The sequence below is a fragment of the Oreochromis niloticus genome, linkage group LG15 (assembly GCF_001858045.2).
Source record: "Oreochromis niloticus isolate F11D_XX linkage group LG15, O_niloticus_UMD_NMBU, whole genome shotgun sequence".
NCBI lineage: Eukaryota > Metazoa > Chordata > Actinopteri > Cichliformes > Cichlidae > Oreochromis > Oreochromis niloticus.
In genome coordinates this window covers 34,392,624-34,417,927 of record NC_031980.2, presented here as the reverse complement: position 1 = coordinate 34,417,927, position 25,304 = coordinate 34,392,624, and the positions used below count along the sequence as shown (strand labels likewise).

Here is a 25,304-nt window from a genome sequence, read left to right as displayed (position 1 = left end):
AAATTTTGTTCATGAATTGTTTTTGATGGAAATTTCAAATCTACCTCAAGGACCGTGCTGAGTTTGAAGAGAGGGTTTCCTTCTTCAAGCAGTACCTGGAAACTCGAGGAGAAGCTCTGAGCCAGACCACAGAGTTTCTGCCTTACTATGCTTTGCCTTTTGTTCCCAACCCAACTGTCCACCCATCTTTCAAAGAACTGTTCCAGGTATTACACTTATAGAATATTACCTTGCTTTTTACCATCTAGTACAGTTACTAAGTCACACTGTGAGAATGAACATCATCATATTTCATATTTAGCTTGTGTTTTATGGTTTTAGGATTCCTGGATGCCAAAATTGAGAGATAAGCTGGAGCAGTTCCTGTCAGTGATACTTAAGCCATCTAACAGCCCAAGGCTGATGACTTTATATGTATCCTTCTACTGTGCCTCACTAATGAGCCATTGCTGGGAAAACCATCAGAGTACAGATGTACAAATGGATTTGTGTCTGTCTTGTTTTGATTTCAGTGAGATGGCATTAGCGATATATCTAACAGGATGGCATCTCAAACTAATAGTCACAAAATTATTATTTTCATTCATTGCACAAACCCACGTGACAGGTAAACGGTTGTCAAGTAAAATGTAACTTTTGTCAATTAAATTCTCAATTCCAGCTTTTTACATAAGCAGATTATTAGGTTAGGTAGTTTTTACAGCCTTCAATGAAGGTTATAAAACTTAGCAAATAGTAAAAATCTAGCAATTTCATTGAGGGAATATATGATGTGTAGAACATAAACCCACGAGGAGCAAAAAACTTGCCTTCTTTAGCTGGACTGCACATTTAAATGTAGAGTAAAAATATGTTCTGTAGGTGAATAAGGAATTCTTTAACAACCAGTCTCTTGTAACATGTTTGATCATGTGACAACCTGAGAGGTGGACCACAAAGAGAGATTGATTGGTTAGTGAGTTATGTTGAACTAAAAGTCAGTTTTGATTTAAAATAATCTGGAACTGCCACATTTTTACTTACTTACTACTTACTGTAAAGTTACAGTAATTCAAACTGTGCACTTTTTTGGAGAACACACACACAATCTGAAACACAAAACCTGGCCTAAAAGAGAAAGTTGATAACAATCGTCGTGACAACCCCAACCGGGGTTTTAGATTTTGTCAAGTCAGCTAATGCACCGAAAGAAACAAAGTTATCCTAACCTCCTCAGAGTAGAAGGGCAGGCAAAGGTAATGGAATTATTGGGATACTGGAAACCCACCACATGGACTTTGCTCAGTACATGTTTGTGAAACTAAACTGGCCAACTTTCAGAGCTTTGTAAAATGAAATGCTAAGGGCTGAAAAAAATGTTTCTAGTGTATACAAAATTAACAAGGTTACCAAAAGTGGGAACACTTGAGCATCAGCGTTTTTTGGCTCAGCCAATTAACAACATTTACATGTGCTTACATGACATTTATAGGGTACTTAAGTGAAAACAGGAACACAACCAGTTGTCCTTGTTTGTCGTCCGCCGCCTGGGGTGCATGCACATCTGGTACATTGTAATGTAAAGTCTGTGCTGCTTTCAGGAAAACAGATGTCCGCATGGACCACGCTCAGCATCTCATGATGAAATTTGCGTCACTTGGACTCAAGCGGACACAGAAAGCATAATTGAGGCTTCAGATATTTACTAGTTCCATCTGCAGTCCTGTTACTAATTATTTCATTTGTGTGTAATTCTGGATAAAACAATTAACAAGGGAATAAATACAGGAGAAATGTTTGATTTGTCTCTAAGTATGTGATCTTTAACCAGCTTCATGCAGAAGGAGAGTGGAAGGAGTACTAAAGGTAATTACCCCATCACAGAGTCTACCTTTTTGTGCATTCAGTTTGCAGTTCTTCACCCCTACCCCAACAGCTGTTTCTTAGTGCCAGATATTCATTTTTCCCCCGAATATGTGATATAGTTTTTGGCTTTCTTTCAACTTTTCATAATCTCAAATGGAACAAAGGCTCAAGGCCACACCTGCTCATTAATCAGAAGTAACTACAGTAATACTACAGATAAAGAAGTCATATCAGCGTCACCGATTATACATCTGTTTGCCTAGGTTTTGGTTTGATTCATTTGTCTAACGTGGAAAGTATTATTTACGTAATAACACTCACAGTGCTCTCACTAATAGACAAAAGACATTATGTTAAGTATTGATAAATGTTAGTAGAAAAGTCAATGCTGAGATTGGTGTTGGAGAGGTTGATTAAAAATTGCATTTCAGAATATTGTTTAATTTTTAAATGAGGCTCTTGAGATCTCAAAGGATAACAGGCATTTTCACCTAATGGTTGTAAGCCAGTGTTGGTTTCAGCAGTCTCTGTCTTTTTCTGTTTGTTTGTTTGGTGAATGCACAGAGGCCACACAGCAGTTACAGCTCCAGCTGGCTGAATCGGATCGCCGCATCACCAGCTACGTACGGAAGTTCAACAAGATGCAAGCTGACTACCACAACCTGATTGGAATCACTGCTGAGTTGGTCGACTCATTGGAGGCCACCGCCAGCGGAAAGATGGTAAGGCAGGCTAACTGTGGGACAAACAAGCACACATTCTGTCAGACGTGCAACAAGTACGGAGTACATAAGTGTGGCACGAAAAGAATGTTAGAAAAGAATGCGTGCGCACAGAAAAAACCCACAAATTTTGCGTATGCAAAGTCCAGCGGTGTTCATGCGAGCGCCAACAAGAAAATCTTTTGATGCACAAAATGGATGAAAAATATATGTGAAAAGATTTTAATATTTGGAAAACAGGAATACACTATTAGTACCCTGCTCTTCTCACACGAACAGTATTTTAAAGCTCAGGGGAGTGTGCCTTGTTTTTTCAGATCTCCCCCGAGTACCTGCAGAGTATGTGTGTTCGCCTGTTCAGCAGCCAGATGAGACAGAGTGTGGTGCAGAGCACGGACTTCACCAGGCCAGGCACTGTGAGTCGCAGCACGCAGTCTTCACTCCTTCCCTCTTCTTCATGCTCAGAATAGTAACAGCAACACCTGGCCCCAACTTAATGTGATTTCAATAAAGCATAGAATATGCATAGCAGACGGTGAAGAGATAAGAGCCACAATCAGGGAAAAGTGCACTTAAGGAGTGTTTGCATTATGTACAAAAAGACATCTTTGTTCTTTTTGTGTAAGCTGTGTAGTCATTCTGTTGTGTGCATCCTAGAGTGAGTGGTTCCTGGATCCTGGAGTTGAATAAATACACTCATTGTTGTAAAGTCAAATGTACATGACGCAAATTTCTAATAACCAGTCACAGACATTTACGTAATCATCTGCCTTGGAAATGTAACTATGTTTCTCCCATAAAGACGACAGTTAAAGGTGTCCAGATGAGTCAGAGTTACATTAAAACTTAACTGTTACATTAAAACTGTTATTCAGCCTCTTTTTCTGCCTCTTTTGTGCCACCGATAATCAAAACGTTGTAGAAAAGTTCCCAACTGACCTAAAAAACTGTCCACAGCTTGACAATCATGCTTGCTGTCAGCGGCCTTCATTGTGGTGTTGACCTCTGGCTTGTGAAATCTTGTTTCTTTCTATTTGAACTGAACAACATTTTTTCTGTGTTTTGTGTGTGTTGTTGTTGTTTTGTTTTTTTGCTTGTGTGATGCTTTTGTCCCCAAAGGGATATTACTCTATGAGTCCCTATGATGATGGCTATGTAAGTTTCATATATTTTCATCTTTACATTTTCTTATTGCTCAGGTCCCCAGTTCTCATCTAGCTTCTGCCTTGGTGTCTCCCTTTTCCTCCTGTTATTGTCTGTATGTCCTTCATGACCTCCTAACATATTTCTTCATCTCACCCTCCTGACTACATGTGCACTCCCACTAGATTGTCCCAGTTTAAAAGTATGTTTGGCTTTATTAGCAGTAAGGATGACACCTTTTGTCAGACCGCTTGTTATGGCAAACACAAACGTCTCTCAGGGCATACGTAATCATGACATTCACTCGCTCCCAAAAGATGACAGTTATTGTTCCTCCTCTCAACTCTCCTTAGAGCTTTTAGCTCTCAACTTATCTCTCAGGTTCATTTTTCTTCTCTTATGCTTATTGTTATTTTTGTTTTGTTTGTTTTTTAGATTATAGCCATATAAAATGACAGAACAAGAATGGCCATCACAGGGTGCTTTGATTTAAAAGGATTACTCGCACGCTCAGGTTCTCAAATAGGACAGGTTATATTACAGCTGTTTGAAAGGAAACAACAAGAACACTTCATGTAGGATTCTTAACAACCTTAAAAACAGGCACTCAGGGTCAACATATCATATTTGTTGTTTTTAGGTATAGTTAAACATTAAAAAATGAGCAGTAAACTTTACTTTAAACCAGTGTTATGTAGTGGTTTAAGCATGTCAACATACCTGCTTAGCTTCATAAAGTATTTTTGAGGATAGTATTTTTTTTCTCGTTTAGGCTTGCTAGTTTAATGTACAGGGAGTGCAGAATTATTAGGCAAGTTGTATTTTTGAGGAATAATTTTATTATTGAACAACAACCATGTTCTCAATGAACCCAAAAAACTCATTAATATCAAAGCTGAATGTTTTTGGAAGTAGTTTTTAGTTTTAGCTATTTTAGGGGGATATCTGTGTGTGCAGGTGACTATTACTGTGCATAATTATTAGGCAACTTAACAAAAAACAAATATATACCCATTTCAATTATTTATTTTTACCAGTGAAACCAATATAACATCTCCACATTCACAAATATACATTTCTGACATTCAAAAACAAAACAAAAACAAATCAGCGACCAATATAGCCACCTTTCTTTGCAAGGACACTCAAAAGCCTGCCATCCATGGATTCTGTCAGTGTTTTGATCTGTTCACCATCAACATTGTGTGCAGCAGCAACCACAGCCTCCCAGACACTGTTCAGAGAGGTGTACTGTTTTCCCTCCTTGTAAATCTCACATTTGATGATGGACCACAGGTTCTCAATGGGGTTCAGATCAGGTGAACAAGGAGGCCATGTCATTAGTTTTTCTTCTTTTATACCCTTTCTTGCCAGCCACGCTGTGGAGTACTTGGACGCGTGTGATGGAGCATTGTCCTGCATGAAAATCATGTTTTTCTTGAAGGATGCAGACTTCTTCCTGTACCACTGCTTGAAGAAGGCATCTTCCAGAAACTGGCAGTAGGACTGGGAGTTGAGCTTGACTCCATCCTCAACCCGAAAAGGCCCCACAAGCTCATCTTTGATGATACCAGCCCAAACCAGTACTCCACCTCCACCTTGCTGGCGTCTGAGTCGGACTGGAGCTCTCTGCCCTTTACCAATCCAGCCACGGGCCCATCCATCTGGCCCATCAAGACTCACTCTCATTTCATCAGTCCATAAAACCTTAGAAAAATCAGTCTTGAGATATTTCTTGGCCCAGTCTTGACGTTTCAGCTTGTGTGTCTTGTTCAGTGGTGGTCGTCTTTCAGCCTTTCTTACCTCGGCCATGTCTCTGAGTATTGCACACCTTGTGCTTTTGGGCACTCCAGTGATGTTGCAGCTCTGAAATATGTCCAAACTGGTGGCAAGTGGCATCTTGGCAGCTGCACGCTTGACTTTTCTCAGTTCATGGGCAGTTATTTTGCACCTTGGTTTTTCCACACGCTTCTTGCGACCCTGTTGACTATTTTGAATGAAACGCTTGATTGTTCGATGATCACGCTTCAGAAGCTTTGCAATTTTAAGACTGCTGCATCCCTCTGCAAGATATCTCACTATTTTTGACTTTTCTGAGCCTGTCAAGTCCTTCTTTTGACCCATTTTGCAAAAGGAAAGGAAGTTGCCTAATAATTATGCACACCTGATATAGGGTGTTGATGTCATTAGACCACACCCCTTCTCATTACAGAGATGCACATCACCTAATATGCTTAATTGGTAGTAGGCTTTCGAACCTATACAGCTTGGAGTAAGACAACATGCATGAAGAGGATGATGTGGACAAAATACTCATTTGCCTAATAATTCTGCACTCCCTGTATGTGTGTGTATGTATGTGCAAGGCCATAATTTATCCTAATTATCACAGTCTTTGTCTTTGAACATTATCAATCTTTTTTTTATTGTTGTTGGGACCAAGGCGTAAAGTCTTGTAGTTAGACAATAGCATCAACAATCCATGGTTTTGGTTGTAATCACAGTGTAAAAAAAGATCTAAATATCCAGAAGACACACTGAAAAGGTAAAAAAAACAAAAAAAGCATTTCTCATTTATTCAAAGAATTTAAGAGCAAATCAGGACTCAAAATTTAGATAAAACTTTGACATTAAACTCCTGCTGCAACTAAGTCTCCCCATTCTGCAGCTGTCTTGGTAAAGACTCCAGCCACTTATTTGGGCAGGTTGAATGTCTTGTCTAAATAAAAGGGGAGACAGTTATTTTAATTTTGAAGGATTAAAAAGAGCATCTAAAAACTGTGCTAATTCAGTTTAGGGTCGCAGTAATTCAAGAAAGTCAGTAAATACACCTGCTTACATTGGTAGTTTAAATATAGTTGACTTTCCTGCCACCGCACGGTCGAAATTAGTCGTTTTAAAATGTAGCTTCTACACGCTACAGCGCAAACACTAGATTTCAGGTTCAACATATAATTGGCTCTTTGGTGGCATTGACTGAAAATCTCTATCTTTGCCTTCGCAGAAACCTCCTTTGGATTTCTGTTCTGCCAGCCGTTTGCTGTTGTCACTAGTACCTTTGTTTAGCTTTATGGTTCTCTTATTACTAAACAGCATATTTGATTTTCGCTTTTAGTATGACCTTCTGGTTGCTTGGCGCGCCAGTGTCAAATGTCCCATGACAACATATTATGATGCGTACATGGGCACCAAATGTTTAGGGGGAAAGGAACTTGGGAAAGAAGCCAGGTATCACTGTTCTGTTCTTTTTTTGTTTTAGTGTGCCAGACAAAGCGATAACTCCGTTTACACGGATCAATGTTCTGACCTTATGGTTCTCCCAACATAGGTCCAGCCTCCTTCTCCTGCTCTTTATATTATATTTCAGGGGTTTTCAAAATACCCTCAGAGGAAAAACTGTAATAGTCAGTTTCACCTTACTTACACACAACAACACCTCCTCGGTGATCAAGTTTTTGTTTCTTCTCCTGGAGTCAAAGTGGGGATCTTTCACTTGTTAGATGACTTTGTCAGCCGCTACACTCTGGAGCCACCTAAAAAAACCCCACAGATGGACTAATGTGTGACAAATCCAGATGTATTAACCTACCCTTTCTGGTACTGTTTCTTGGCCTCTTACTGCATAGATAATATTGCCAAACAGTGTAATACTGTATGTCCCAGTACTCAGCATGTACCACACGCATGATCTATGCATGTCTTAAAAACTACTAATGACATATTTACACATTAGCTAACTGGATTATCTTAGATTGGATGGACCAGATGGTAAGAGTAACATATGGTTAATGTTGCATGTGCTATGTTTTGCACACTTTAAAGTGGTAAATATAGCCAGATTGTAAAAAATACCATGCATTAAAGATCCTCCTTTTTTTCTTCTCATTATTTCTGTTTTTCTCCCTCTGGTTTCTGTTGTAGGCTTCCTCTATGCTACGAGCATCCATTGCACCACAGTAAGTCTTTGTTTGGAAGAAATCATTTTTGTACCAATCATACAGTTTGATTAAACCACGATAAAACAAGGCTGCTATTTCCTTTCTCTTTAAATCACCAGGAGAACAAAGGATGTGCCAATGTTGCCCTCGTTAGACTATGAGAAGCTTAAGAAAGACCTCATCGAAGGCTCAGAGAGACTTCAGTCTCTGCTACTTCAAGCACTGCGCTGGGTGAGAGTATTCTGTTTATTATCTCCCGCATTCTCCTTAGTGATAAGATGTCTCGTATTTATCTGTTCATCAGCCTTCCTTGTGACTTTGTTTGGCTCTTACGCTCGCTTATAACCTAACAATCAGTGTATTTGTCTGTCTTCATCCTCAGAGAGTAGAATGCATTAAGTATAGTTTTAATTTGGGGCGTCCAAAAACTTGGTTTAGTTTGTGAACCCGGATGAAGAGTGACACTTATATTTACTTGGGTTAGACTTTTGAGTGCTGATTGTTGGATCTGTTTCTAATGTCTTTTTAGAGACTCACCCGCTCACTCCCTGGTGAACAGAGAGACACTGTGCTTCAGGCTTACATCAGCAATGATCTACTGGAGCGGTACAGTACTAAAGAGGTGGGGCTATAGCTTCATTATATGCATGTCATTGTTAACACTACAAAGTTCATTCAGAGGGGCTGTTAATTAACTTGTGAACGTTCAAATTTAAAACACGCCGTAAATAAAAGAATCATAGAAACGTGGCGCTTCAGGACAATTTTAAACCGACACTCAGAGCATAACTCGCTCCCAAAAAGGTTATGTATTCATCACAAGTTACCAAGGTGACTTTCATGACGAAGCTGGAGCTTATGGAAAAGGTAGCTATATTAGCAACAACTAATGTAAGGTTTATAGCACAGCTGCCGTGAATAACAACATGAGTAATAGCCAAATAATTGTCTGTCTTTCTGTAATGGTTAATGCACCAGTGTGCGCAAGCTGTATTTGGAGCACACAAAGTTATACGAGTTATATTTTTAATATTAAAATATAATTATTGTTGCTATCCATGAATTTTCAAATTTACTGTTCAGCAAAAAAGCAGGAACAACAATGAAGCACGCTATTCATTAACATTTCAAATTAAATTAACTCACTGATGTTCCTGAAGAGGAAAAATGTGTTTTAGTGGTTAAATGTTGCAGCTCAATGCCGACTCAAATTTGGGTTTAAAAATGTAAATTCAGTTTATTTATGGGGAAAATCACAATCAAACTTTAAACAAATTTTTTGACAGATTTCTAAAATATTATAGTCTTATTGTTTATTTATGGCAGGCGGTCAAATCTGTCAGTTCGTTTAGCTCTCTAAGTCATATATTTAAATTTAGAGGAAGAAGTTCATTTTTTATGATCTTAACATTATCAAATGTTTAGTGATTACTTTATATTAAGAAATATTTGAACCCAATGCTGAGTCATTTAGAAATGGAATAAGCAGTTTCCTCTGAGGAGCTCAGATTGTGTCCCAAACTTTACCCTCATGAAAGACTTTTGACACGCTCTATTCTTTTTTTTCTTCTCTCTCTTCATTTTCTTTTCACCTAGCCTTTAGCTTCAGGTGATACACTGAATACAACCTCTTTAGAATGAATAACCCTTTCATGAATGCTTTCAATCTTTGTAAACCTGTGTACGTTTCAAGGTTTTCTAGGTATATCTAAGTGACTTGCCCTACATTTGTTTGTTTCCTTAGAAAACTGTGCTTCATTTAATGAGATCACCAAATGAGATTGTCCGTCAATACATGGCCCGTCTCATCAATGCATTTGCTTCCCTTGCAGAGGGTAAGTTTGAAACTGCCATTAGAGCTCATTAAGCATCATCATTTACTTTGTAAGCTGATTCCTGATGGCTTGACCTCACTGGCTTTCCGTTTCGAAGAAAAGCTATTAATGATGCTCCACAAAAGCTAAACAGTAACTGTAGACAGCATTTTGTAAAAAGACGAAGACTAGGAGACTTTAGAATGGCTGTCAATGCTTTCAAGATGTTCCTTTGATATTTATTACAGGTCGTGTTTACCTCTCCCAAATCCCCATTCTTCTGAAACATCTGACAGAAACGCTCAGGAAGGAAGAAAAAGAATCTCTTACTCGGGAAAATGTCCTTGTGGCCCTGCAGAAACTCAGCCTCAGGTAGTTTTTAAAATTACTAGGGTTTTCTAAATCCTTCCTTATCTGGTCTTTTTAATGATAGTGTAGCCTAAATAGCAGAATTAATAAGTAGATTACATAGAAGTTTGTATAATTAACATCTAGTTATCATCTTTTTCTGTCCACAAATGGGAAGTTGACATGAATGAAATGTGGGTTTCTTAAAGTCCTCGATTAATGTGTGTTTCTTAAATGACTATCAGTCACAATTTTTGTCCTTTGACAAGCATGAATATCTGACCTTACATCATGTCTCGCCTGTTAGGAGGAGTCAGCAGACAGCCATGATCGCAGATGATCTGATTGGTTGGCTAGTGGATGAGCTCCAGGACTCAGACTGCCTCAGTGACTACAACCTGGAGTATTCTGCAGCTCTGCTTATGAACCTGTGTTTGCGAACACAGGGTAAGCATAAAAACATCACAAATGTAACTAAATAATGCGAACACCAGACGGGCGGCATGGACGCCTAAGTTTGTGAATGCGATAACGCGAATGCAATAACAGAATGAGGTGATGTAGGAGCTTCAAACTGATACCACAGATGTACCTACTAAAAATCCGATGTATCGACGAGTTCCAATTTCAGTGACCGCATCATGTCCTGTAAAAATCTTGTGAATGCAATAACTTGAGAACAAGAGGACGTAGGATTTTGATATTGATAGGTGTGTCTGCTAGGAGGCTGAGAGGCAGCTCTGGCCGTTGCCAAATACATTTTTATTTTGCCAGGAAAATGGGAAATGGGTACTCTTTGTGAATCACATCAGCAACCAACTAAAGACTGAACTGAAGAAATAGGAACAAATTATGCTAATAACTAAATCCCTCAAAGTAGAATTTAAAGTTGCCAAGTTGTCTTTATAGGTCAGTGTTTAAGTGGCTTCATCAACAAATCAAAAAATCATTCCTCTGAAAATCGCAAGGTATAAAGACTGGACTTTAAACCTTACTATAAAGTAAATAAAATGACAAAAAAGTCTCACTTCGTGGAAGCAAAATGTGATAAACAAATATAGGAAGGTGAGAGGGAGAGCTGGCTCAAGGCTTTTACATGGCATTAAAGAGTAAACTGATTTCTTTTTAAGCCATACTGTAGGTAACCTTTTTCTGATCAGCTGACTTTTGACCCAGGCTTACAATTTCCTTATTGTCTTTAATCCATGTTAAACAATTATTGGCTTTATTATATTTACTGTGCTATGCTACTATGCTATATTTACTTTAAGACTGGTGTTGATTTTCTGTGTTTTTGTTTGTGTCTTTGTTTCTTTTCACTGTCCGTGAATAGTCAAATAAGTCTTCTCAAACATATCATGGGTTATACTTTAACGTTCATGCATGGAGCTTATTAATAGTCCATGCTATCATGAAAATCAGAATGATCTTGTTTCACGCCACAACGAGTCAAGGTCTAGGTTTGTTCCTGTTCTTTCTTTCTTTCTTTCTTTTTTTTTTTGCTGGTACACTAAGGTTAATTATTGTCTAAGTTTGCGTTGAAAGCAAACGTTTAGCTTTTCGGTCCTTCTGAACGCATGGTTATCACTGAACTATCGTTTTTACATTTATTTGTCTTCCATTTACATCATATCTGGGATGTATCGCTTTCAGATCCCTCTTTTCTTTTTTATTATTTCCTGTAGTTCTGCTCAATGTAGAATGCCACAATGAAATACTGTTCCACATTTGATTTATCAGTAATTGTATTGTCTTACACGGATAAGTACTGTGAAGTCATTAACCTGAGGTTTTTTGTATTAAATCAAACAAGAGTCCCATCATCATGCACACAGAAAAAGTGTTGCTAAATTTGTGTGTTGGATGGTTGTCTTTTTACAGGAAAAAGGAAGTGTGCAGAAAACGCCAAGCATGTGCTAAAAGTTTTGACTGACCTCCTTGGACATGAGAACCACGAGGTGATATACACATCTGCCAACACACAGCACAGATGTTGTGTGCACAGTGGTTGTAATGTGCAAGCAGAGCAGATTTCTCGTGGTTGAAACGGATACAGGTTACACAACACAACAGTGTGTACTGCATGCAATAGGTGGAAAGTGTAGAATTAATGCTATTAGAGGATAGAAAATGACACGAGTTGCTAGCATATCATAAACTAAAACTGCTCTACAAAAGCTCTCTCTACTGTTGTGTTAAACTGTGTAATTATGTCCCTCGAAATGTCTTGCAGTCTTGGCATAAGTGAGCCATGACTACAGGAACGTCAATAAAACATAGAAAACACAGAGTTCATTCATTTTACTTATGTTAGCGGTGAGGTTGCTAAAAAAAAATGCTTATCCACAGCACGAACATTATTTCCTCTTTGTGGGCACACATCTCTAATTGCTGTATTTCCATACAAGTTGTTACCACTTTGGCTGAGACCATAAAGATAGGGGTTGTCTGTGTCTGTGTCACTTTCAGATTTGGCCATATGTGAATGGAGCTCTATACAGCATCCTGTGCATTCCCTCTGTGCGACAGGAAGCCAGAGAGATGGTGAGATAGCAGTTTGCATTTTGCTCCGCATTTCTCTTCCTCTTCGCTTTCCTCGCTAAACAACAGGTGTTCATTTAATAGGCAGAGAAAGTTGTAAATGGAAGTGCAGTTTTCCCGTATGCCATAAAATGTGGAGTTGCAATCACAAAAAGTATAAAAGATGGACACAGCTTCCAGGTCTGCAAACTGAAGTCAATGCGATCAGTGAGTCCTTTAAAACATGCTTTCTTTTAAATCAGGGTTGGGGAACCCTGGGTCAGCACACCTAAATCAGCTGTGTGGGTCAGGAACACATCTAAAACCTGCAGGACATAATTGTGGTTGTAAAAGGAGATTTGGTCCTATAAAAGCTTTAAAAAAAAAGAAGATTTTATAGTTGATCTTGTCTTTACAACTATAACGTCTTTCCGGATGAGTTTCTTGGCTCAGTCACCTGTTTCGGGTTTTATTGATTAACAAATTAAATCTGTTTTGATCGTTTTATCATTTCAAAAAGGAGGATTATCCAGTGTATTGACTAACAAATATTAGCTAATTAGTAAGCCATTTTTTCATCAGAATTCATAAGTGACATGAATGTTTTGTGTGTCTTTCCCTTATGTGTGAAGAGCGTTGAAGAGATTCTACGCTGCTACATCAAAGAGGAGAACCCAAATCTTAACAGACAGATTGAATTCATCATTAAACAGCTAAACTCAGGTTAGTGAAATTTACTGTTAAAAATGTAGATGATAAACTGGTAGTCCAAAAATAAGCGCCTCACGCTAAGCAGGAAAAACAAAATATGTAAATATGAAACTTGATATCTTACATTTCCTGTTTCAGATCCCCAGTTTTCATAACATAAGTTATCATTTGAATCTATACTTCAAGAATATGTGGCACTTTTTTATGAAGTATAATTTTGGAAAAATCTGCCAGCTTTTTAATCCTTGTGATTATTTTCCACCCAGCTGAAGAGGAAGGACTAGAGTCTGACGATGAGGAGGAAGAGGATGACAATGACGTGAGGCCGCCTGATAAACATCAGTGTGCTGGTGTTTTCCATTATCATATTAAATGCCCGTTTAAAAATTAATTCAACTAAACCACTGAACTATATTAACTGGCGCATATCAAAAGAACTAAAAAAAGAAAACAAAGTATGAGGGAGTTAAAAAGTTCAAATGCGAATGAATGACAGCAGTTTCCTGGTGTGTGTGTGTGTGTGTGTGCGTGTGTGTGTGTGGATGGGTGTATAAGTGCAGTCTGTGTATATTCCATTCTCTTCCTGTTCTCATAAGAGTTCCTTGAGTGTGAGTGCACTTGTTCTGGGCTGTAATCTCGAGTTAGGTGTGTTTTTTTGTTTTTCTTTTTTTATAGCTGCTATCCGTTTCCCTGCCCACAATGGTGAACTGACACGTACTGTACGATACCTGTTTCTGAGTGGGAGTCTCAAAGCTACAGAATACACTGGTCCCTTGTCAGAGCCTTGTGGAATGGTGCCAAGCATTGTATTAATTTTTAAACATAAACTTAATGGGAGAGAGTTAATTTTTAGTCCGTCTGAGGAAGTTTGCCAAAGTAACCCAGTGAAAATCAACCTGCAGCAACCCTGTGGGTGTTTTTTATAATGCTGCTTAATGCTTAAACATCCATTCAGTGCATGTGTGGACAATATGCAATTTTGACACTGCACACAAATTCTTTCTGAAGTGATTTATTGTCTTTACATTGTGACAGGAAGATTTAATGGAGATCGACATTGATAGAGAGGAAGTTCTTCAGCCACAGCACAGGGAACTGTCTGGGGAAAGCCTCCTCACCACTGAGTACCTGGGAGTAAGAGCAAAACACACATTTTCACCATAAACAGATTGTTTGTAGCTAGGAAGATACAGAGTTCAAATTTTGACACTAATCAAGAATACGAATTACTAACAGTAGGGGTGCTAGTATACATATATATAAATGTGTACGGGCAAGTTGCAGAGTAGCTTGTAAATGTTATTTATTGCACCAATAACAGGATATTACATTATTGCAGTATGCACTGAACTTTAGACACACGGTCTGTGCATTTACAGAATTGTAATCATTTTTGCTACTTGGTTCCTAAATGCTAGCGTGGAATATATTTTACCTTATGATTAGATAAGTTATCACACACATTGCTGCCTCTTTGTGCTGATGGCTCTTGACAGCTCAGGTGCTGGCCTGTTAATTTTTTTATGGATCTGTTTTATGTGGTTATGAGTTCATGACCGGCCAATACAGAACACAGTCAGTTTTACAGTGAGAAAAAGTTATGTGTTGGACAGTTACAGCACTCCATCACATTAATCTCTCTTTTCCCAATTGACACTTTTTTCCATAATGGAAATGTGTTTGGTATGTTACTGTTTTATTGTGTGTGCGGCTGTGTAGATCTTGACCAACATGACAAAAGTGAAAAGGAAGCCAACCCCTCTACCACAGCCAGCTGCCGATGAGCCGCTACAGCGACCAGTCACCCCTAGTTCTCATCGTAATATCAGCGTGGGGTAAGTTAAATTACCAAACTATGTCATGAAATCGAGACTGAAGTTCACTCTTAAGCTAAAACACTTCTTTGTGGTGTCTGTGGGACCATAAAATGTGTAAGTCATGAGAAACTGTGCAGCGGCAGCCTCTATTTAAGTGATTTACAAACCACCATAAACATTGATCTTTAGATCTAAGATACTGGTCTTCAGGCCTCATTTCTTTAAAGGCTGATCACTTCACAGTAGTCCATAGACCTTATGAGCTGACTAATCTGTAGCTTGTGTAGATAATTGTGCCACCATTTCTTTATGATACATAGATTACGACGTTTCTCTAGCTAAAACTCTGCAAATGCAAAAAATGTTTCAAATGTATTTTGATGTTTTTCTTTGCAAAGCGTAAACTTTGACGAGATGAGTCAGCCGTGGTAGACTAGAACTTGAATGAGTGCATACCATTGCTACAAAGCATCTTGCTTGGTCTTGACAAGGTCATTTCCTTGCTCTGAGCACCGACCTAGAGAAAAAGGCCTAACCCTGTATTTATTTATACAGTTTAAATATTAACTGTGAGAGAGCTGTACAAATGTGGAGAACTAGCACTGATGAAAGTCAGTGAAATCATCAAGATAAATTGTTTTTAAGTTAAAAGCTATCTTACTTACACAAACATCCTCATAGAAGTTCTTAATGTGAGATTGTGTTTGTGTCATGTGTAGGGATTATCGACCCGCCAGTCGGGGAGGCGAGACCAGCAGAGACACAGAATACAGACAGAAGAGCGGGGAAGGAAGCCTGCCACACTCTCGATACAACTCGCGACCTCCTACACGCTCCGGCAGTCGGCCCAGCACCGTAGACTCCCTACGCCAAAGCATCGGTGGGTGACTCAACTTTCAGAGTTTCAGATGTATCTTAGGAGTACCAGTAGAATTTATTTTACATTATTTTCACTATATATTCTTCCTTTAGGCCGGATCATTAGCGGCTTCAAAAATATTTCCTACCATCTGTATACAGACGATATCCAATTATACATCTCCTTTAAACCTTGGGAATTAGACAAGCTATCCACTCTTATGGACTGTCTTAAGGAAATTAATGTTTGGATGACAAACAATTTTTTGCAGCTGAACGCAGACAAGACCGAGTGCTTAATCCTTGCTCCAGAGAATATCAAGCCCCAAATTAGTCAACATCTGGGTGCCTTTTCATCCTCAATAAAAGCTACTGCTCGGAATCTTGGGATAATTTTCGATCAATCTCTGTCTTTTGACGCTCATATTAAATCTGTGACCCGCTCCTGCTTTTTTCACCTAAGAAATATTGCCAAACTCAGGACTATTGTCTCCAAAACTGAACTGGAGATGCTTGTCCACACTTTCATTTCCTCCCGGCTAGACTATTGTAATGCACTCTTCTCCTGTGTATCTAAGGCTTCACTAAATCGGCTCCAAGCGGTTCAAAATGCCGCAGCAAGGCTGTTAACCCATAGTAAAAAATTCTCCCATATCACTCCTATACTAAAATCCTTGCACTGGCTTCCAGTTGGGTATAGATATAAGTTTAAAATCCTCACCTTTACGTTTATGTCTCTATAAGGTGAGGCCCCCACCTATATCAATGAGCTTCTCCAACCCTACTCTCCAAAGCGGACTCTTAGATCCACTGATAGTGGTCTTCTATCTATTCCACGGACCCGTTTGAAAACGAAGGGGGATCACGCTTTTTAAACCCTGGCTCCAATACTGTGGAACTGTTTACCCCCCCCCGCTACGCACCATCAACACTGTGGCTTCTTTTAAAAAACAGCTTAAAACACATCTGTTTAGACAGGCATTTGGGTAATGTTCGTGTGAAATATGTTGTATTTATTATTATACTGTACTATGGCTTTGTTTGATATGCTTCTATACTGCTATATTGTTTGTTTGACATGCCTTCATTCCCATGTGAAGCACTTTGTAACAGCTTTTTGTCTTAAAAAGTGCTATATAAATAAATTTTACTTACTTACTTACTAGAATTTCAAAAGAGTAAAATAATAACTCTTTGAACGTGTCTAACAGCCGTGGCTGTAAATCAGATGTTTGCGCTCAGATTACTAACACTTAATAGAAGCTCTGCGCATTTTTGTGGAAAAATCTTTAATTTCCCTTCCACTTGCTGCTTTTTATTTGGTTGTGTGTATTTGACGTGGTGCCCAGTGTCCACAAGCAACAAAAGGTAGTTCCAGAGAAGGAAGTTCCTGCAACTTCCTCACAAACCATAAGGGATAAAGACTCAGCAAAATAGAATAGAATAGCCTTTTATTGTCACTGTACATGTACAGTGAAATTGTGGGTGCTTGAAATACAAATATAAACAGTAGGACAGCAGGAGTGAATAGTAGACAAGAGGAGTACATGCAAAACAGGAGGGAGGCACACATTAGAGGACAGGTTGCAAAGGACTCCGAGGATGTGTGTGTGTGGTCTGAGTGATGAGAGTTACTCACACCATGGCTCAGATCGGTGGGTGGGCACCAAATGAGCACCAAATGGCTAATGACCTTATTTTGATGGTATCATGTGTGCTTCTGTGTTTGATCGTGTTCAGCTGTCCATCTACTTTGTTTTAGTTTTTTAAAGTTATGACTTTTGTTTCCATTTGAAGGTCTGATATTTTGGTATGATTCTAAAATTAGTCTTTTGACACTCTTGTTCATTCCCACTTAGACTCAGAGTGTGGGCGGTTGTCCCAGGAGTCAGAATTGGACAGACAGTATGAAGGTAGAGCCAGAAAAGGATGTTCCCAGGAGGACCACAACGGACACTCTGCCAGGTATACTGACACACAAATGTTAACTTAGCGCGCTCACGTTCATACTTTATGCATAACATGGCTGTTTGTGTTGAATTTTACTCCAGTTCTTTGAATAAAACTGCAACAGTTTAACGACAGTCAAAGTTAATTGGGTTGTTGTTTTTAAATCAGAGTTTGAACTGTCACACAGTCACAGAGAGACTGTTAAAACTGTTTAGACCCCTCGTTTTTTTATCCTTTCCTAGTGAAAGCATACAGGGAAATAGAGTATGAAAGGCAAAAACAGACCGTCTTTATCCTTCAACTGAGACTGAACTCTCTTTTTTGTAATTGCTCTAAGCAGTCTTCAGGAATAGTTGTCCAGGCATCCTAAAGGACATTTCAAAGCTCTTCTCTGGATAATCCCAGACTGCTTCATTAATGTTGAGTTTCGATCTCTGAAGAAGCCAATCCATGACTTAATATTCATTTATATTTTGTGTTTTTTCTATCCAGACGTGCTTTTAACGCCTTGGCAGTGTTTTTATTATTATTGTCATGCTAAAAAATGAAGCTGTTGCTAATTGGATGCTTTCCAGATGGCAATGCATGGTGATCAAAATCTGACAGTGCTTTTCTGAGTTCATAATTCCATCTGTTTTAACAAGATCCCCTGACACCACGGGATGAAATCGAGCCCCAGACCGTGGTGCAGCCAAGCAGAAGATGCTCACTGTTGCTCCCTTCTTCTGACCTCCTCTGCACATATTGATGGAAATATGAACAGTTTCACTTTGGATTTTTTACTCTATCAGATTTGTTTACAGGGATTTTTCCCAAAGAGCTGTTAGCTCTCTGTAGACGACCTTGGTACTGCTAAAATGCTATTTTTAATATTTTACTATTTTTTTCTCTTTGATTGATCGATTGAAAATGACTGAAAGAGCAGCCAGGAAAATAACAGATAACAAGATGATTTTAAAAAACCAAAAACATTTTTGCAGTTTCAACATAACAAAAGAAAGAAAAATCACTCAAAAAGCAAACATTTGGCCAATTCGCACGCTCTGTATTTAATTTAATAGTTTAATATAAACGAACTAAATCTAAATTTACATTTAAAAAAATAAGTTATTGAGCCAACAATAACATGCTAAACATATTCTTGGCTTAATTTTTCCTGAGAACTAGAAACAGACCTGATCTGATGCTTTTAAGGAATGAGCACAAAAAACAACCACTACATAACTGCAGAGATTCCTGTAAGAGTGTGTGTGCGTGTGTGTGTGTGTGTGTGTGTGTGTCTGTGGAAAGATTTGGCAAGAATGTTGCTGAACACCGATGACTCAGCACTGCCAAGCTGGTCTGTGAGACTGTGACATGCGTTTAAACGAGCAGTGCCCACAAAGAGTCCCATTCAATCAAACCTCCCCTGCTTCTCCTCTCCTTTAAATCCCAGAGGAACTTGACTCCTGAAACCCACCCACAATAATGAGTCCCAGGAAACTGCTTCAGTAGTCCCCCGCATCATCCACACCTCACCCACACCTCACCCCCCAGGAACGTAAAACACCTCTACAATACAGCCTGGCTGAATCTGACTTCGGTAGCCTCGTTTCACCCCAGTTTGGAAAGCAAGACTTTTATAGCGAGATGAAATGGGCATTCATATTGAGCTGAAGAGAATCTTAGCAACACTGCAGTTTGGCAAATGCCAAAAGAGCAGATGTGTGTGTTTGCAATAGTTTTTAGGCTTATTCACTGATTCCCTAATACAGAGTAACACCTGCTGGAGATTCAGGCTGTCTTCGATTCACACTTTTTCAGAAATCGGGACTCAGACTCGAGACTTTTTAAAAAGAATTTTAGGGACTGATGGAAGTTTTGCAAAATGTGTACCCATTTCATTTTGGGCTCAGCATGCAAGGATAGCACCTCCACCCATTTTTACAGAAATGCAATACACTGTAATGCTTAGTTATATCAGATTTTATCAGAGATATTGGATCCAATGTCACTACCCTGAACATAAACCAGAATGAAATCCATCCATTTGATAAGTGTGAGCTTGCTCAACAGGATGTAGGTCGCTTAGCTCTTTCCTGATAAGAACATTAGAAGAGGTTGTGACTGGACGCTGAAGACATTTATTCACTTGTGACCCTGTTTCTCAAACACCGCGCATCTTTTCTTGGTTTCTATTACACCATAAAGAAGGTGCACAAACCAAATTAGGTGCAAAAAAAAGAAAATGTCTAATTTGAATGGAAGGAAGGAATTGTAAATACGTTCTAATGTTATATTAGTGTGTTTAACACTGATTGTCTAAAAATGACTAAATGATTGTCTTGTCTGTTACCCATATAGACATAAAAATGAATAATTTTTCCTCTTTTCTTGTTTTTATGGAAACCACAATGACCCTACGTGTGTTTAGGCTTTAGAGAAAGGCAAAACAGGAAAGCTAACACTAATGGGGGATTTACTGATGCATGTCCAGTCAGAAGTCGTGCCCTGCTGTAATATTCAAAGTATGACAGAGAAAAACTCAAAGTTGGAGATATACTCTTTAAATGATGAGGTGGGTGTGGCCAAACACTAAACCCTGCTAATAATAATCAGTACAAAAATCATTTATGCTGTCAAGAGAAGTGGAGACTCTGAACTCACATAATGATAAACATCAAGGGCAAGGGTTGATCTTATGCATAAGAACATCATGATTTATTTTTGTCTGTAAAAAACTCTGTGAAATTTGATCTGTTCATAACTGTAGTAGCTTTTCTCTAGAGCTTTCCAACCAAACGATGTGTAGCTAAGAAAAAGAATTAGAGTAACAAAGGGTAGTTTCTGTTGTGTCTCAAAAAGCCTGTTTACACTGGTATCAGGATTGTTGAAGCATTAAAAAGGAGAGTTGACTCAAGGGATGAACTAAATCTGTGTCAACACATAAGACAGTGTTAACAAAGAATCAATTTTAAATTGTATTAGCACATAAACGGAAGAAGATGATGGATGATTTTCTAATTTCTAATTCTTTAAATAGTATTTTTGTCCCAGTGCAGTGATTTCCAAAGAGCTGTTAGCTGAAAACTTGGCATATCTTGACATGCTGTGCAGTGGAAGGCCTAAGAAAAACATGTGCAGTAGGTGAACAGTATCTGTATGTCATGTCCTTAAGAAGAAAAATTCAGGAAAGACTTGACAGAGCACCTGAGAGAAACATCCGGCCTTTCAGTTGATCCTTTAGTGTTCACATAAAGCTAACTGGAAATGGTCTCAGTGGAACAATGGCTGTCAAGCAACATTCTTGAGTATTTGAGTATTCCGGGATTATAGAAAAGCACTATATAAGAATCAGTCCATTTAACAATAAAGCTGATCATATCAACTAACTTAGTTTTTTGCCTTATATATTGTTTATTCCATGTATGTTTCCATGTTTCACTTTATTGCTGTGCCTATCTCCCATTTTCCTTGCAAAATATACAGAAATGAGAGGGATTGCAAGACTTTTGCACAGTCTTGTAGATCAACTTAACTGTTAAATATTCCCATCCTACCAATTTGAGGGTTTTTTTCTGTTTTGTCCTTCTTTGATTATTATCATGGTATTTATAGTGATTCATTTAACTGGCAGATTGTTGTTAATGTTCTTTTCTTTCTTTCTTTTTTTTTATTTTACCAAATAACAGATAATTTTTTTCCTCTGTTTTTGTCCCTGTCAGCAGAAATGATTATATCCCTGCAATTGCAAGTAAGCCCAAGATTTCCCGTACACCTGACACAGCAGCCAACCAGAACAGCGCTCACCGGGGTAGAGGCCTGGCCCTGGCTCCTCAGTTCTCACAGTCTGAGCCGCAGCAGAGCAGCCAGCCTGGCTCTGCCAGCTCCACAGGAGGAGGCGGGAATGGAAGTAAGCGTATGCTAAGAGCGGGAAATCAACACCAGTCTGGCAGATTTTGGCCCCATCTGGTTACTTCATCTACTCTGCCAACCTCTCTAGATGGTGGCCAGCATTGATTTGAATGTTCACTGACTCTCAGACAAGAGTTGCTGTAGATGCACTTTTACCAGATGAATTAAGCAATGGTATATTGCATTTTTAAAACTGATACAGATATGTGGCGATTAAAAAAGCTAATATATCAGGCGAGATTTTTTTTTCTTTTCTTTTAAACACACACAGTTTGGCAAATGCCATAAAGAGATTTCCCTAACATTTGTTATCTGTACTTATTTATCAACCCTTGTTAGATAAGCTAACAAAAAGAAATCTTGTTTATTGTCACAGTAAGTAATGGATTAGTCGGTTACGCTCTGTCCGACCGTGCAGATCAGCCAATTTTTGTTAGCCGATCTGCAGGCCTAACCCTGCCAACAGCAAAGTATCAGAGTGCACTCTGAAACAAATGACCAATACTTATAGCATGGTTGAAGGTTCCCATCTTCTCTTTATTATTAAAATGTTTACTTATTGGCTGTTATAAATATCGATACCAGTATACTGGCAGATGGCTGGTATCGACCAGTATATCAGCACAACACTACTTATTTGAGTCTCCATTTCCAAGCATGCATTTTCAGTTCATGATGGAAAACAGTACTGATATTAACACGTATGTCTGGCAATTAAATTGGTAACCATAGCAAAAGAAAAAAAAAGGTGTATCTTATATAAATGATGAAACCATAAACCGGTGACTGTCATGGAGTTGTAGCGTTATTCACAATGACCCTACACAACCAAACATGTAGAGCATTGTGAAATATTTGCTGCTTGATTAAAACTCTGCCACACAGTCACCAAATCTCTGTGTAACATCAGTTTTGCATTTCACATATCAGCACAACCATACATGTCAGGAATCCTCTGAGTGTGTGGGTTTTCCCAGGCCTGAAAATCCAGTTTTTCACACTGTACTTAGTTAACAAAACAACAGCAACACAGTGGTTAAAGGAAATTATCTGGAAAAATGTTGCAATGGTTTCCAGCAACTTATGCTTCAGTTCCACTAAGGAATTTCACCTGCCACTCTCTCATTTCTTACCAGTCTCTACCGGAAGTCTTTATATAATAAAATATCCCCCTTTTTTAAGGCTTTCCTTATAAATCTGCGTTAATGTTTTGCCTGTTATGGCCGGTGACACAAAGTAGTCCGAATCATAAGTTGGCTTATCATGCAGAACATAACAGTGGCTATAAACAAAAAACACAGCAAGCAGTTATTGGGAAAATGAAAATTGGGAAAAGCAAATTGAGTTAGCTTTTATTGGAGGCACTGCACTGTCAGGCCTGATATTGGGTCCATTTTTATTTGCTGTCAACTTCATGTCTTACACACAGAACTGGAGTCAACACAGAGATGATCTGGTGCTCTTAGTTGGCTGATAACATCTCTCAATGCTTTCATGCATCCTAATTGCATTTCATAAGCGATTACCTCCGGCTCTTATGGTGGGCGCCCTTACCACAAAGTTTGTAATGGCACCTATTAGCTACTCAAAGCCACCACATCCTTCTGTGAGTGTGTTGTACTTCTGAGGTCTGGTGAATATCAGATGTTTGTCACTTAATCACATCTCATCTTGAAGGGCAATAAGCAAACAGACATGCTATATAAAATAACCTGTATTGTATAGTAAGTTTTTTGGCATGTTTCAAGCTATTGTCGGGGGGGTGGTTCAGCGACCTGTGTAATAACAACCACACATTTGAGCAAGATTCCCCTCAGGCTGATGGCTTTGTTTGTTTTGTTTTTTCTAGCATACATATCTGCTGTGACTGAGAGAAAGGCTCCCTTGGGTAAAGAAAAGATGTATGGCTTAATGGGCCACCCACTTTAGTTTCAGTTGGTTTCCAGAGCAGTTTTGCCCATTTCAGTTCAGTTTTTATTGGTTTTAGTCTTGTTAATTACTGTTGTATGACGGGCAGGTGTCAGAGGAAATATTTAAGCGCAATCAGAGTAGGTAATACAATAAAAACCTTGAACTTTTTGAAAGCAGCTGACTCACAGTCTCGGAGTCTCAGTAAATGCGTCAATCAAAGCCTCATCAGGCAAGTTGTAACAAAATGATAATAAACTAACAACTAAAACTTCCACTGTTTCCCTTTTATTTTAGTTAACTACAGTGTTTTCTCAAATAAAGTGTTTGTTTTTAGTTAACCATGATAACCTCGGTTACGTGTTTGGAAAATGGCCTTGCCGATTGAGAACGAGAGAAGCTGAAGAAGAAGCACTGTCCTTTTTATTTTTAAATAGGTCTGGATTAAATCTTTTATTTAGATATGCTATTTCTTACACAGTGACAGAAGCTTAACAACTACGTTTTGTATACATTGATGACAAAGCGGCTTAATTTTGTTCTCATTTTATTGATGAATGAATTATTGATGAAAGTCTGATTGTCCTCTGCTTTCTCTCCCTCTTACCCCCCTTCATCACGCTATCAACCTTTCTTCCTTCCCCTCTCCCTCTGTCTTCAGGCAGGCAATCAAAGAGGAGGTGAGGAGGGAGCTGTCACCACGAGGTAGCACTATCTTCCCAGGAGCATCGGGCTTCCTGTAACATCATCCAACCAGGTTACGATCAGGGTCAAACAGAGACGGTCGAGGCTTAGTGGCAAGAGGAGGAGCTGGACTGGGTGGAACAATGTGTAGGATTGTGGTTCTGCATTTAGTTTTTTTTTCTTCTCTTTTTTCTCTCTTTTCTCCCTTCGGCTTCAGCGCAGACTACTTCTGTAACCTGATATGATGTTGGACAATAAACACAACCCACAGTCATGCGACTCTGCGCACCTGAGTTTCTGCAGTTTTTCCTCAAGGTGATACAAAATGTGCGCGACACCCTCCGACCACAGCAGAATTTATTTGTAACAAGATTCAGGTGTTTTAACTCCAAAGTCTAGTGTCGCTCTGAGTTGGGGCAGAATATGATAACGCTTGTCTCTCTTGCTCTCACTCAACCCTACTTGCTTACTTGTCATGTTCGTTACTTCAGCGGGGATCAGAAGATTCCCCGAGGTGCAGCTTTTTGCAGATAAATTGTCATCATTTCGGACATGAGCTCAAGTTTTCAGATCGAACACAGCCAGGGTTGCGAGAGGGAGGAGGATGGGAGCTTAAAAATACAGCAGAGACATTTTTATCTCTTAAACGCCATTGCAAAGAGGTACTGAAAGTTCTCATCTCGACTTTGTAAATCAATAATCGTCGTGAATTTCACAATGTACTGTATTGATTTTTAACTATGGTGGAAGATGTCTGTCCACATGAATAAATTATTATACAAGCTGTGTTTCAAATGTAAAACATTACCACAAATGCATAGCTCTTTGTGGCGGCTCCTATTTCGCAGATGCTGCAAAAGATTTTACAAGAAAGACGAGTCCTGGTATGACTGTGCATGTTTTTAAATGATATCCAGAACTTTTTACTTTTAACACACGAGTAGCATGTATACTATAACTGACGGGGAAAAAAACAACTTGAATTTGTGTTAATGTCTTAAATTCAGCTTGAGTTGCTTGTCTATTTGCACTGTTTGCCTGTGGTTATTTGTATTTATAGTGAGACATTTCTGTTGCAGTGCATTTTCATTGATAATATTCTTTCAAGCAGTTTTAAATAAATGTGTGATGAGTCAGCAGTTTGAAAAATGA

The 25,304-nt window shown here is 38.8% G+C and overlaps 1 protein-coding gene across 5 annotated transcripts in view; it reads left to right on the top strand.

The window, feature by feature from the left end:
• Positions 1-25,304, top strand: part of armc9 (armadillo repeat containing 9) — a 26,888-nt gene extending 1,584 nt beyond the window's left edge. The window contains exons 5-27 of one of the 5 annotated variants that reach the window (XM_013273697.3): positions 51-206; positions 322-414; positions 1,821-1,845; positions 2,410-2,567; positions 2,885-2,983; positions 3,687-3,722; positions 7,632-7,666; positions 7,768-7,879; positions 8,178-8,270; positions 9,393-9,483; positions 9,711-9,834; positions 10,118-10,257; positions 11,692-11,768; positions 12,280-12,354; positions 12,436-12,558; positions 12,963-13,053; positions 13,308-13,360; positions 14,077-14,175; positions 14,761-14,876; positions 15,578-15,738; positions 17,576-17,681; positions 21,374-21,558; positions 24,130-25,304. In XM_013273697.3, coding sequence (XP_013129151.1) covers positions 51-206; positions 322-414; positions 1,821-1,845; positions 2,410-2,567; positions 2,885-2,983; positions 3,687-3,722; positions 7,632-7,666; positions 7,768-7,879; positions 8,178-8,270; positions 9,393-9,483; positions 9,711-9,834; positions 10,118-10,257; positions 11,692-11,768; positions 12,280-12,354; positions 12,436-12,558; positions 12,963-13,053; positions 13,308-13,360; positions 14,077-14,175; positions 14,761-14,876; positions 15,578-15,738; positions 17,576-17,681; positions 21,374-21,558; positions 24,130-24,152 — 2,271 coding nt within the window. In that variant the 3' untranslated portion in view covers positions 24,153-25,304. Of the gene's footprint in view, positions 1-50; positions 207-321; positions 415-1,820; positions 1,846-2,409; positions 2,568-2,884; positions 2,984-3,686; positions 3,723-7,631; positions 7,667-7,767; positions 7,880-8,177; positions 8,271-9,392; positions 9,484-9,710; positions 9,835-10,117; positions 10,258-11,691; positions 11,769-12,279; positions 12,355-12,435; positions 12,559-12,962; positions 13,054-13,307; positions 13,361-14,076; positions 14,176-14,760; positions 14,877-15,577; positions 15,739-17,575; positions 17,682-21,370; positions 21,559-24,129 lie in introns of all 5 variants that reach the window. The other 4 variants (XM_013273696.3, XM_013273698.3, XM_013273699.3 and 1 more) reach the window with 4 other exon arrangements.